We start from the raw sequence: 12,818 nt of genomic DNA, 5'->3' as shown, positions 1-12,818 counted from the left end.
AGAATTTCACTTTATCGCCCACAGTAGAGTGCCGTGGCGTCACACAGCTCACAGCAACCTCCAACTCCTGGGCTTAGGCGATTCCCTTGCCTCAGCCTCCCGAGTAGCTGGGACTACAGGCGCCCACCACAACGCTCAGCTATTTTTTTGTTGCAGTTTGGCCGGGGCCGGGTTTGAATCCGCCACCCTCAGTATATGGGGCTGGCACCCTGCTCACTGAGCCACAGGTGCTGCCCCACATTTTCATTTTTTCTCTGCTTGTTGACAAACGTGGTATAAGATATCTGAAGGAAGGATATTCAAGGCAGGGGACAGCCACCGCAAAGGCTACAGTGGAAGCATGCCTTGCACCTTGAAGGAACAGCAAGACCATCAGACTATAGGGGTGTGAATGATGGCAAGAATAGTAGGCTCAGAAAGGTAACAAAGGAAACCTGATAATGTGGATTCTTGTAGACCACTGGAAGGTTCAAGGCAGTGGAGTGAATGATAAGATCTAGCGTTTTATTGTTTGTTTTGTTTTTGAGATTTTTGCCCTGGGCAGAGTGCCACAGTATCACAGCTCACAGCAACCTCAAACTCTTTGCAAATACATGTTGGGTCCTGGTGGTCCCAGCTTTGAGAAGAGCCTCTTTATTTTCTTCTTTTTTTGAGACAGAGTCTCACGCTGTTGCCCTGGAAAGTGCTGAGGCATCATAGCTCACAAAAACCTCAAGCTCTTTGGCTCAAGCAATCCTCTTGCCTCAGCCTCCCGAGTAGCTGGAACTACAGCCACCCACCACAACGCTCAGCATGTTTTTCTGTTTTTAATAGAGGATCTCACTCTTGCTCAGGCTGGTCTCTAACTCCTGAGCTCAGACAATCCACGGGCCTTGGCCTCCCAGAGTGCTAGGATTACAGGTGTGAGCCACTGCACCTGGTCATTAGCTCATTTTTAACAAGGATCATCCCAGCTGCGTATAGAGACTAGACTCAGGAGCAAAAGAAGTGGCCAGAAGACCATTGCTATAATCAAAAAGAAACAGCAGTGGTTGGAACTGGGTGACAGTGGTGTGGTGGTAAGAAATAGTTGGATTCTGGATACATTTTGCAGATAACACCTCTAGGGATATGGGGTGTGAGAAAGAAAACAGAGATGACTTCAAGATGCTTTGGCCTAAGCATTTGGAAGACTGAATTTGCTGTTTACTGAGATAGAAAAGAGTGTGGGAGGAACAGTCTTGAGAGATGAAAATCTGTCCAGTAGGCGGTCGCACATGGGAGTCTGAAGTCTGGAGACAGGACTGGGCTGGAGATCTAATTTAGGGAACTGTTAGCATATAAAGGTATTTAAAGGCTGGTGAGATTATGTCAAGAGGGAGGGTAAAAGAGGAGATGTCCAAAGACTACTATGCCTTGGGCATGCCATCATCTAGAGCAGCAGTTCTCAACCTGTGGGTCACAACCCACAGGAACTGTATTAAAGGGTCAAGGCATTATAAAGGTTGAGAACCACTGATCTAGAGTGTGGGGAGCTGAGGACAGGGCAGGAGTTAAAGATTTCCAAAGCAAGAGATGCAGGCTGAAGATGCAGGAGTCAGTGCTACAGAGAAGTCCTCTGGGGTTTTCTTCTAGGTTACCTAGGAAAGAGTGGGCTTCTCACGTGAGATGTGAGATTTATGAACTCCTTGAGAGAAAGGCCTTGCCCAAAGGCACATGTTCAGTTAAGTCCCCAGTGTGTTCAGATTCCTGAGGCCAGGGAAGATCATGGGCCTAGGCTACCTCTTCTCCTGTTCCTGTCTCTTAACCATGGGTGTTCTCCTGGGCTCTATAATCTCTCCCTGGGCCACCTTATCCACATGCAAACCTTTAGCTGCCACTCCTGGGCTTAAGTGTTCTGTCTCCAGCCCAGGTCCCTACCTTTCCCTAGCATGTTCAACACCAAATCCATCATCCCTTGACCCCCTAACTTCTGATGTCTTTACCACTTATTCAGTCCCTAGGCAACACCCTGGGCAACCCGCTCAACCTTTCCCATGGCTAACTCAAGCTTCACAGCTTCCAGCTTCCAAATCTTTCTTTTCTCGGCAACTCCTCCAGCCCCTGCCTCACCAGCTACATCAATCAGGTACCTCCAGTGCTTTTCTGCATCTCCTTCCAATCCAGCCTCCATACAGGGACCAAAGGGCTCTTAGGAACAAATGTGGCTCAGCCATTACTTGACTTAATTGGACTTTCTGCAAAGTCCCATGGCCTTTCATCCAGGTCAGAGACCACTGCAGGGCCAAACGTTTGGGTGGGCCCAGAAGGGTGTCTTTGACCTGCTTCCCTGCTCCACAGAACTCCTTTAAGCTTTAAAAATTCATCTCTCTAATGTCCCCCAACCTGGGCCCAGAAGCCAGAGCCCAGAGCAGGGTTAGGGGAAAGGTGGGGAGTAGGGACGGCAGAAACAGATTCTTGCTGGCCCTGGCAGGGCCCTTCCAATGGTCCCTTGTAGCCCCTGACAGAGAAATCCTTATTGACCAGTAAGGGTTTAGGTCCCAGGAGAACTCAGAGGCTCAGTTCAAAATTTATAGTCTTGTCTGTGTGCACAGGTCTAGTTGGCTCTGAGCTTTGTGTGTCTTCTCCTTCAGCCTCTGACTCAGCCTCTGAGACTCCAGCCTCCACTTATTCAGACCCTCCCAGTAGGCCCAGAACACATATACACCCTCTAGCACCCCCACCTTGGCTCCTGAGCAGAGACAAGGAGAGACCTTGAGCTCTTGTGAAGTTCACCCAGCCTTGCTCCATCACAGGGGAATGCTACTGGCTGGGAAATAATAAACCTGAAGTACGTTAGTTCCTTAGAGCCTCATTATCCCATTTTATAGGTAAGGAAACTGAGGCCTAGGGGCATTAAATAACTTCCCCAGGCTCAGCGCCCATAGCACAGTGGTTATGGCGCCAGTCACATACACCAAGGCTGGCAGGTTGGAGCCCAGCCTGGGCCAACTTATCAACAATGACAACTGCAACAAAAAATAGCCGAGTGTTGTGGCAGGTGCTTATGGTCCCAACTACTTGGGAGGCTGAGGCAAGGGAATCACTTAAGCCCAAGAGTTGGAGGTTGCTGTGAGCTACGACCGCACAGCACTCTACCAAGGGCAACATAATGAGACTCTGTCTCTAAGTTCACGGTGGACACTTGAGTAGTGGGGTTTTTTTATTTGGGGTTTTGTTTTATTGTTAAGTGTACTTACATGTATATGTTCTATATACTCTTGTTTACAGAATATATAAACACATTTGGTTTTTACAATTGAAAAACCAAACAAAAACTAGCCAAGCTTGCATCCTTGGGTGTCAGGTTAACACAAAGGCTTGGGAGGCATATTTACAAAGGCTGTAATCCTGTTTACCCCTTACTGAGCCAACCTTGCTAGCCTCAGTTTTCCTATATATAAGATAGGCATGATGACATGAGGATCACATCAGCAGGTGCATAGTGATAATGGCAAACACATATACTCCCCATGTGCCAGGTATAACCCATGTCATTGTCACAGTAGCCCTATAAGGTAGGAGCTGTTATTATCCCATCTTACTTAAGGTTGTATGGTTAGTGAGTAGGAGAGTATGAATTTGGGTCCAAGTTGTCTGGTTTCATTGTCTATGCTCTTATGTGCCACACTATGAGTCCCTGCCACAAATAGGAGGACTGGAATCACTCTAAGATCCACCTTTCATACTATAAAATCAATGCTGAGGTCGGTGTGGAGCTAAGGTCAGGCTGCACTAGTCAGAGTGACCATAGTCTCTTCGTACTGAGGTGTCAGCACCAGGGCCAGGACTGTGGTGGCAGCTCCCACCTCTTCCTGGACTCCAGGACCCCATTTGAGGAAGGAGACGGTAGGACCAGCCAGGCCAGGATGTTGCTGATGTCCCTTTGAATCTCTTAGAGTGAATGGGAGAGCAAGCCATACAAAAGTAAGAGCTCTTCCCAAGGGCCAGGTGTGGTGGCTCACACCTGTAATCCTAGCACTCTGGGAGGGCAAGGCCCGTGAATTGTCTGAGCTCAGGAGTTCAAGACCAGCCTGACCAAGACTGAGACCCTCTCTCTACTAAAAACAGAAAAACTCACTGAGCATTAGGGTGGGCAGCTATAGTCCCAGCTACTCGGGAGGCTGAAGCATAAGGATTGCTCGAGCCCAAGAGTTGGAGGTTTTTGTGAGCTATGATTCCACAGCACTCTCATCAGGGCGACAGAGTGCGACTCTGTCTCAAAAAAAAGAAGAAAATAAAGAGGCTCTTCTCAAAGCTGGGACCACCAGGACTCAACATGTATCTGCAAAGCCCTAGAGGGGCCTGGCCTCGGGAATGGGGTTATGGCTTCAAAGTACTGGAAGAAGTCAGAGCTGGAGTGCACTGTAGACCCCATCAGAGCCAAGCTTCATTGTGCATATGGGGAAACTGAGTCCCAGAGAGGAAAGGGTGTCCTGTCCAGGTCACAGAGCCAGTCTGTGCTAGGCATGGGACTTGGAGAATAAGAGAGGTCCCAATGCTGCTGTGGCTCATGTCTTAGCCTGGATCCCTGTGCTGCACAGATGTGTCTACAGGAAATAGATACATCTTTGCTTGTTTGATAGCAAAGTCAAAAGCAGAGACCTACAATGTGCTATTACACCCACCCTGCCCTATCCTGGCTGCTTCCTTCCTTCCTTCCTGGAGTAGGATTTGCCCCTCTGTTCCAGGGATCTCATTCACCCCTGTCCCATCCCTTGGCCTCACCTCTCCTGTGGGCCTGACCTCAGTCCCCCTCCAACCCCTACTACTTCTCCGAGCTATCTTCTACTCTCCTTTCCCTTTTTCCAGAACTTCAGCCTGGCATCCTCTTCCCCTAGGTGTCCACATGGCTCAGTCCCTCACCTACGTCAGGGTTTTTTGTTGTTGGGGGGGGGAGTTTGTTTTGTTTTGTTTTTTGGTAGAAATGGGAGTCTTTATGTTACCCGAACTGGCCTCCTGGCCTCAAGCAATCCTCCTGCCTTGGTATCCCAAAGTGCTGGGATTACAGGTGTGAGCCACTATGCCCAGCCTAGCTTCAGGTCTTTACTCAAAGTCACCTTCTCAAGGAGGCCTTCTGCTCTTCATACCTGCCCCCACTTCCCCTCCTACTATCCTGCTTTTTCTCCTTAGCATCTTCCACTAACACATATTTTTCATAGAAAACTAGCTCCATGATAAGAACTTTTATCTTCCTCATACCTATATACCAACACTTATATGGTATCTGGCCCATTGTAGGCTCTCAAGCAATGTCTGCCAAGAGAATGAAAAGGCTTGCTCTGTGACTAGAGTCAGGCCTCATATGACTCTAGTGCAAGTCTATGGCAGAGCAGGGGGTAGCAGGTGGGGGCTCTGGACTGACCCACTGGCTGTTCTGCCTCCAGGGCCATGTTGCAGGAACATGAGGATGTAAAGACAGCTCCAGAGGCTGGAGGGTTCAGTGAGGGGCAAAATGGGGCAGAAACCAAACCCAGAGTCCCATCTGTGTCTCTCTGTGCTATGACTGAAGTTGTGGGACCATGTTGCCCCGGAATGAAGGAATGAGAAAGGATACCTGTTCATGCTCACAGGGCCATTGAGGCTGAGAGAGGGGATGAGGCTTGCCCAGGATCACAGAGGGAGGCCATTGTACAGCTGGGCATTCCAGCTATGGGCCTCTTCCTGGTCTCTCCGAGCCCTGGTTGTCCTGGCTAGGCTTCTGTCATTATGGGACGTCAAAGCATACTCAGCCTCTCCCCTTCCTTCCTGGATTCCCTATCATCTTACCAGTCTCCCTACTTACCACTCCCTCCCCCTTCTCATACTAGGGCTATTTTTTCATCTTTTTATATATTTAAATATATGATACATACAAATATATATCACTTTTATGTAAGTTATCAAGCACAGTCATAAACAAATTTACCCTCAATCCCAGAACTAGAATTTTTTTTTTTTTGAGACAGAGTCTTGCTCTGTCACCTAGTCTAGAGTGCCATGGCATCTAGATCAATCTCAAACTCCTGGGTTTAAGCTATCCTCTTGCCTCAGCCTCCTGTATAGCTGAGACTACAGGTATGTTCCTGGCTTGTTTTTTTTTTATTTTTTTTTTTTTTTTTTTATTTTATTATTTTTTTTTTTTGAGACAGAGCCTCAAGCTGTCCCCCTGGGTAGAGTGCCGTGGCATTACAGCTCACAGCAACCTCCAACTCCTGGGCTCAAGCGAGTCTCCTGCCTCCGCCTCCCAAGTAGCTGGGACCACAGGCGCCCGCCACAACGCCCGGCTATTTTTTGGTTGCAGCCGTAATTGTTGTTTGGCGGGTCCGGGCTGGGGATTCGAACCCGCCACCTTAGGTGTACATGGCTGGCGCCTTAGCCAGTTGAGCTATAGGCGCTGAGCCATTTTATTTTATTTTTAGTAGAGCAAGGATCTCACTCTCACTAAGGCTGGTCTCAAACTCATGACATCAAGTGATCCTGCTGCCTAGGCCCCTCAGAGTGCTAGGATTACAGGTGTGAGCCACCATGCCTATTCCAGAACTAAAAACTTATTAATAGCTTGCACTACCCTGTGTTTGTCTATATCCCTGTCTCCCTGGAGGAAATACCTTTTTAAAAAATCGTTTTATTACTTACATATATATGTCCAAATCTATTACTTTTTGCTTATTTTTCAGCTGTAAGACTGATGTCATTACTGTATATAGTCTACTGCATTGCTTTTTTTTTTTTTTTTTAAGAAACAGTCTCACTTTTTTGCCCTTGGTCAAGTGCCATGGCGTCACAGCCTCTTTTGCTCCATGTATCCCCAAACTGTATAATTCCCCATCCTAAAAAAGACACCCACACCCAGACTCTGTTCTGTCTTCTCTGGAAAGCCATCTCCAGCCCATCTCCAGCCCCCACCACCCTGAGCCCCACAGCCTCCAAGCATCCCACACTCCTACACTTGTCATAATTACTCATGATTGCTTATCCCCCATTAGACTGCACTCCTCAAAGGCAGAGACCACTCTCATCCATTGTGCATCCCCAGTGTCCATGTAGGGCCTGCATACCATAGGCACTCAGTAATTGTTGAAAGGCTAAGTGTATACATAAGCAATGACAGGAACCATGGGTGTTGCTGCCTTCTGCATCCCAAAAAACAAGACGATTCCTACCTAGCTCCAGGAGTAGCAGATCTTTGCTCCCCAATGCCCACCCCACCTCTATGCTTAAGCCCCATGAACCCCAGGAGGCCTTTTCCTATCTTTTCACCTTTTGGGGAATTTCCCTCTTTACATCTTCCTTCCAACTCTGAATTTCCTTCATATGGGAATGCTGTAGCACCAGGAAGAAGGAAAGGGAGCCTAAACCTGCTCTCAATGTATATTGAACATTTCTGAGGGAATAAAAATTGATTCCTGGAAAAGGGGTAAAAAATCTTATGCTTTTTATGTATAAAGCACACATATACTTACAGTACATAAACAGATATATTGTATATCTGTAGCTTTATTACTTTTTATTTATTTATTTTTTTGGAGACAGAGCCTCAAGCTGTCCCCCTGGGTAGAGTGCCGTGGCATCACAGCTCATAGCAACCTCCAACTCCTGGGCTCAAGCAAGTCTCCTGCCTCAGCCTCCCAAGTAGCTGGGACCACAGGTGCGAGCCACAACGCCTGGCTATTTTTTTTTTTGGTTGCAGCCATCATTGTTTGGCAGGCCCAACCTGGATTTGAACCCGCTACCTTAGGTGTATGTGGCTGGTGCCTTAGCCACTTGAGCCACAGGCGCCAAGCCATATCTGTGGTTTTAAAATTCTATGTGCTTAAGAAAAAAAAAGGCTGCTAAAAAAAAGGCTGAGAAATTCTATCTGCCCTCATGAGCCTTGCTTGTCTGGTCTAAGAACTGGTTGCAACTGGGAAAGAAAGAAGCAGGGGAGAGTCGAGAGTCATCCCAGGGTACGCTCAAGGTATCCCCAAAGCCAGCCACCCACTAGCTAGCTCTGGTCCTTTGCACCAAACCATCTCTCCCTCCTCTATGCCTGAAATCCCCATTCTGTGTCTGGCGTCCTTTCTACTGAGGTCTCAGGTCAGCGCTTCCCCATCCTTCCGCAAGGGGTGCCCTGGCTCCCAGGGCTTAAACAAGTTAAGGCCTCTCAGCTCAGTGCTCTAGCATTTGGCTAAGGCATAACCCTTAGCTTCTAGAGCAACCCAGGAGGGAAGCCCAACCACAGTGAGGGGCCCCCAGAAAGGGGGTGCTGCTGCTATGGGATAAGGCTTTCTTTATTGGGGTAGAGTTGGGATCACAAATAATCTCTACTTAGAAGTGCTCTATGTGCCCAGAGTCATGTGTGGATAGGGCGGGATTGACTGAAGCTCTGTTGGTAGGGGCTACAGAGGCAGAGGATTGGGGAGCGGGGATTGAAACTCTGTTGGTAGGGGCCACAGAGGCAGAAGAGTGGGGAGCGGGGATTGAAACTCTGTTGGTAGGGGCTATAGAGGCAGAGGAGTGGGGAGTGGGGATTGAAACTCTGTTTGTAGGGGCCACAGAGGCAGGGGAGAGAGAAGAGGGGCCTGAAGGTCTGTTGGTAGAGGCCACAGAGGCAGGGGAGTGGGGAGAGGAGATTGAAACTCTGTTGGTAGGGGCCACAGTGGCAGGGGAGAGGGAAGAGGGACCTGTAGGTTTGTTGGTAGCGGCCACAGAGGCAGGGGCAAAGGGAGGGGCGACTGAAGGTCTGTTGCTAGAAGTCTCAGAGCCAGAAGTGGTGGAAGAAGCCATATATGAATCATATACGGTGGTGCTGGGCAATGCACTTGTATGTTCTTCAAATGTTGCAGGGTCTTCAGATCCTTGGGGTTCCCGTGGGGTCTTGGAGCCGATGAAGACCAAGTAGATAATGCCACCTATGTAGGCACCCAGAATTGGTGCCACCACTGGCACCCACCACCAGTTCTCATTAGCCCTGCAGGTAAGAGGCGGAGGCCTACTGAGGGGACTGATATTCAAGATGGCACCCACAGCCACCTTGGGCCAAGACAGAGTCTCTGTGTGTGCATAGGGGAGTCACCCCATCCTGCCCCAGGAGACACCCTCTGAATGAGTCGAGGCACTCAGAGGGTGCCATTGAGTCGACATTGAGTCCAGGATCAGCATCTGCATCTGTGCTGATCTGGGGGATCTTTGGGACCCACTCCTCCTCCTTGAGCCACCTGGGAGTTCTGCAGGACTCTCCTGCGCTGCTTCTCACATCATCACCCCCCACCCTCTACATGCAGGGGGCCCCCAGAAAACCCACAAGAATGGGCTTGGGCAGGGGCAGTACCTGAAGACTTCCTTGCCCCAGCCAGCAAAGTAGGTGAAGATGCGGGGGGGCAGGTCCCGGGAGGGGTTGATACCATATCCAGAGTTCATGCCTAGGGATATCCCAATGACGGTAACGAGGAAACCAATCACCAGGGCCTGTGTCCCTTGCATTTCTGGGTTTTTCTTTTCCCCGATAGCGAAGAGACACAGCTGGAGTATCGCCGTCACTACCACCTGGGGAGCAGACACTGTGGCAGCCCACTCAGGACTACTAGACAAGCCACAGAACCTCAGCAATGCCCAAATCCAAACCCACTAGCAGAGACATGTCTGAATTCAATCCCCATCCAGAGTTCTTGTCCTCTCTATCGTGAGGGGCTCCCTCCTGGCTCCTTCCTGTGGGGTTGAGGGCTTGGGGAAAGGTACCTATCCTTAGACTACTGACCTCATCCACGAAGCCCCGCCACAACGTCATGTAAGCAGGAAGGTAGGTGGCAAAAATGCTGGCAGTGGCTCTGGGACCAGTTACTGTCAGCTGTCCTCCCGAGAAGTGGATAATGGCTGCTGTGGGAGACACAGATTGAGAATGAACCTGCCCCCAGCTAAGCCCCACTTTGGTCCCAGAAGTGAGGCTGTAGAATACAGCATTGGGGAGCTACAGGACTTTTCTCTCTTGGACTTTTTACAGACCAGGATATTGAGGTCCCATCTGCCTATATCTGCCCAGGGCATAACACTCACTGTAGAAAAGGCCATAGATGGTGAAAGCAGCCATGAAGGAGCCCATGAACTGACCCAGCACGTACACAGGAAACTTCTTCCAGGACATGCGGCCTAGTGCACAGCTGACAAAGGTCACTGCCGCGTTCATGTGGGCCCCTGTGGGGAGGGGGTAAGTGTGTTGGGAGTAAGAGCAGAATCAAACAATAGTACAGATAATATTGAGAGCAACAACAATAATAATGGCTGGTGTTTATAGAATGTGTTTCTGTGGCAAGACCTCTCTTATTTAAAACCTCACAATGACCCCACCAAGACAAGGATCACCATCTCCACTTCACAGTGAGGAAAATGAGGGACAGATAAGGTAAATAATCTGCCTAAAATGATCAGCTAGTAAAAATAGTGGGTTGAGGGAGCCCATGAAGAATCTAGGGCAGACACAGCCATAAGCAAGAAGTTACAGGTGTTCTCCCACCAGGTGGCCAATAAGGGGACGGGCACAGGCTGTGTCAGACAAGAGTAGCTGGAGGGGGGCAAGAAAGAGCTTACAGGGGACACCTTACCTTGCCCGGTCAGGCAGGGCCTGGGCTCACTCACCAGAGACATCGCCTCCCGTGTACACGCCCATGGTGACGCCAAAGCCAAAACCCAAGTTGACACCGAGGAAGGTCCCAAATTTGTTATCTCCTAGAACCATATGGGCCACAGAACCGAGGCCAAACACCTACAAAGGAGGGTCTCTAAGGGGGCTGCCTGCTCAGAAGCCCCAACCTCAGAGCTCAAAGCTCAGTTCCAGCTCCTCACCCCCAGGCCTGGGCCTCCCCAGCATTGCCCTTAAAGACCTTCGGCCATGCCCTCTTCCCCTAGAGCCTTCCCTCCTCATGACCACTCCTCTCTTGCCCCTGTCAAGGTCTCTCATCCTGAGCTGTGGAGAGCTGGGAGGGGTGGCAGAGTGAGAGGCTCTTAAGGCACCTAAGCCCCAGGCCCATCTGAAGTTGAGAATGAGGCAGAACTGCAAGGAAGGGGTGGCTGGTGTGCATTGTACCCTCAGAGCATCTCACACTAGAGGCTAGCCTAAAGAAGTTTCTTCCAGAAATCCCTGGGCCCCATACCCACCAACCTTGGAAGCCGGCAGGATTTTAAAGCTCTTGCCCTCATTTCTGAACTTCTTATTCTTGCCCAACACTAGTGGCTCTTCAGATGACCTCCCCTCTTCACAGGGAGAATAGAGGCCCTTACACAGCCTCAGTCTGTGTCCAGCCCTCCCCTTCAGCTCTGCTTCCCCGCCCTTTCTCTCTACAGAGGCCTCCCTCTTGCCTGTATATCTCTCTCCTCTCCCTTGGCTGGTACCCACAAACTTGAGTCTCATCCTTCCTGATAAACTTTCCTGCCTCCCTCTCTAGCTGTGGGTTCCTGAACGCCACTCTCCCCCATCTCAGTCAGGCTCTGGGGGAGAACCCCCAGTCAGCTCCTTTACCCCTCTCTTGTACCCTCCTCCATCTAGCTTCTGCTTCCACGTGTCACAGACACCCAAGCTTTCCCCAAGAGCCTCAGCAACCTCCTCATTCCCCAAAGGTCTCTTCAGACACTGTCTGGCTTGACTTGATGACCTAGTGCTCTTGATGACTCTGTGCTTCTGGAAAGTGCCTCCTCTTTGGCCTCCATGACATCACTCTCCCCTGGTTTCCCTCTCACCCTGCTAACTCTCCTTCCTTCATCTGCCCCATGAACACAAATGATTACAAGCTCCATCCCTGGCCCCTTTCACTTCTCACTCCAATCACTCTTCCTGTGTCTTATCAGGTTGATGGCATCAGAATATGCCTGGTGCATTAAAATTCCTACAGTGTCCTCCTGGAAGCCAGATCCATACTTCCGGAATCCTTACACCAACCTTTTGAGTTACGCACTATTATTCTCCCCATTTGACAGATGGGCAACTTGAATCTCAGAGCAATTGAATGGCTTATCCTCGGGGACTCTCCTGGGTATTCCATGGGTGTCTCAGGCTCTACATTAAAAGCTTACCATCTCTCAGAAAGCATGATACTCATCCTATGTTCCCCATCTCAGTTGGCCAAGCTAGAAACCAAGATGTCATAAATGAGGGTTTCCTCCCTCTCCTCCCCAACAACCAATTCACTCTGCTTACATTCTCTCCAGCCTCCTCCTTGCAGCCAGAGGGACCTTTCTAACAAAGGACCTTTCTAACAAAACTCTGATCATGTCTTCCCCTTGCTCAGACATTCCCTGGCTCCCCTCCATTTATAGGATAAAGTTCAAAAACATAATTTCATTCCTTCTGCCTCTCAGTTTCATATCTGCTCCAATATTCTCTATGTTCAGCAACAGTATCAGTACTAAATAAAAATAACCATTTATGGAGCACTTACATGTACTATGTGCCAGGTACTGGTAAACAAGTTATTTTTGTCACTTCCCTTAATCCTTACACCAATCTTATGAATTACGTACTATGATTCTCCCCATTTGACAGATGGACAATTTGAATCTTAGAGAAATTGATGGCTTCTCTAAGGTCATACAGGCTGTACTTGTTGAGCCCGGATTGAATCCAGGCAGTCACCTATGCCCGACAGCCTCAAACCAAACAACCATACTGCTCTGTGTGTGTCTTGCTTTCTCATGCCTCTGTGTTTTTGCATATTCTGTTCCCTCTGTCTGGAGTATTTGATCCTAGATCCTAAAAAATTAATACTCTTTAAGGCCAAGCTCAGATGGCACCTCCCTGGACATGCAGTTCTTTTTTTGTGTTTTTTGTTTTTTGTTTTTTGTTTTTTTTT

The 12,818-nt window shown here is 49.2% G+C and overlaps 1 protein-coding gene across 3 annotated transcripts in view; it reads right to left on the bottom strand.

The window, feature by feature from the left end:
* Positions 1 to 8,268: 8,268 nt before the first annotated feature.
* Positions 8,269 to 12,818, bottom strand: part of AQP7 (aquaporin 7) — a 20,933-nt gene continuing 16,383 nt past the window's right edge. For 2 of the 3 annotated variants that reach the window (XM_012811679.2, XM_023519324.1), the window contains 5 exons: positions 10,612 to 10,738; positions 10,033 to 10,170; positions 9,737 to 9,855; positions 9,311 to 9,525; positions 8,269 to 8,950 (listed from right to left, as the gene is read on the bottom strand). In XM_012811679.2, coding sequence (XP_012667133.2) covers positions 8,308 to 8,950; positions 9,311 to 9,525; positions 9,737 to 9,855; positions 10,033 to 10,170; positions 10,612 to 10,738 — 1,242 coding nt within the window. In that variant the 3' untranslated portion in view covers positions 8,269 to 8,307. The remainder of the gene's footprint in view (positions 8,951 to 9,310; positions 9,526 to 9,736; positions 9,856 to 10,032; positions 10,171 to 10,611; positions 10,739 to 12,818) is intronic. The other variant, XM_023519323.1, reaches the window with a different exon arrangement.

This window comes from Otolemur garnettii, unplaced genomic scaffold (genome assembly GCF_000181295.1).
Source record: "Otolemur garnettii isolate 467f Iridium unplaced genomic scaffold, OtoGar3 scaffold00172, whole genome shotgun sequence".
NCBI lineage: Eukaryota > Metazoa > Chordata > Mammalia > Primates > Galagidae > Otolemur > Otolemur garnettii.
Note: the sequence above shows the minus strand (reverse complement) of the source record. Positions and strands in the feature narration are given on the sequence as shown.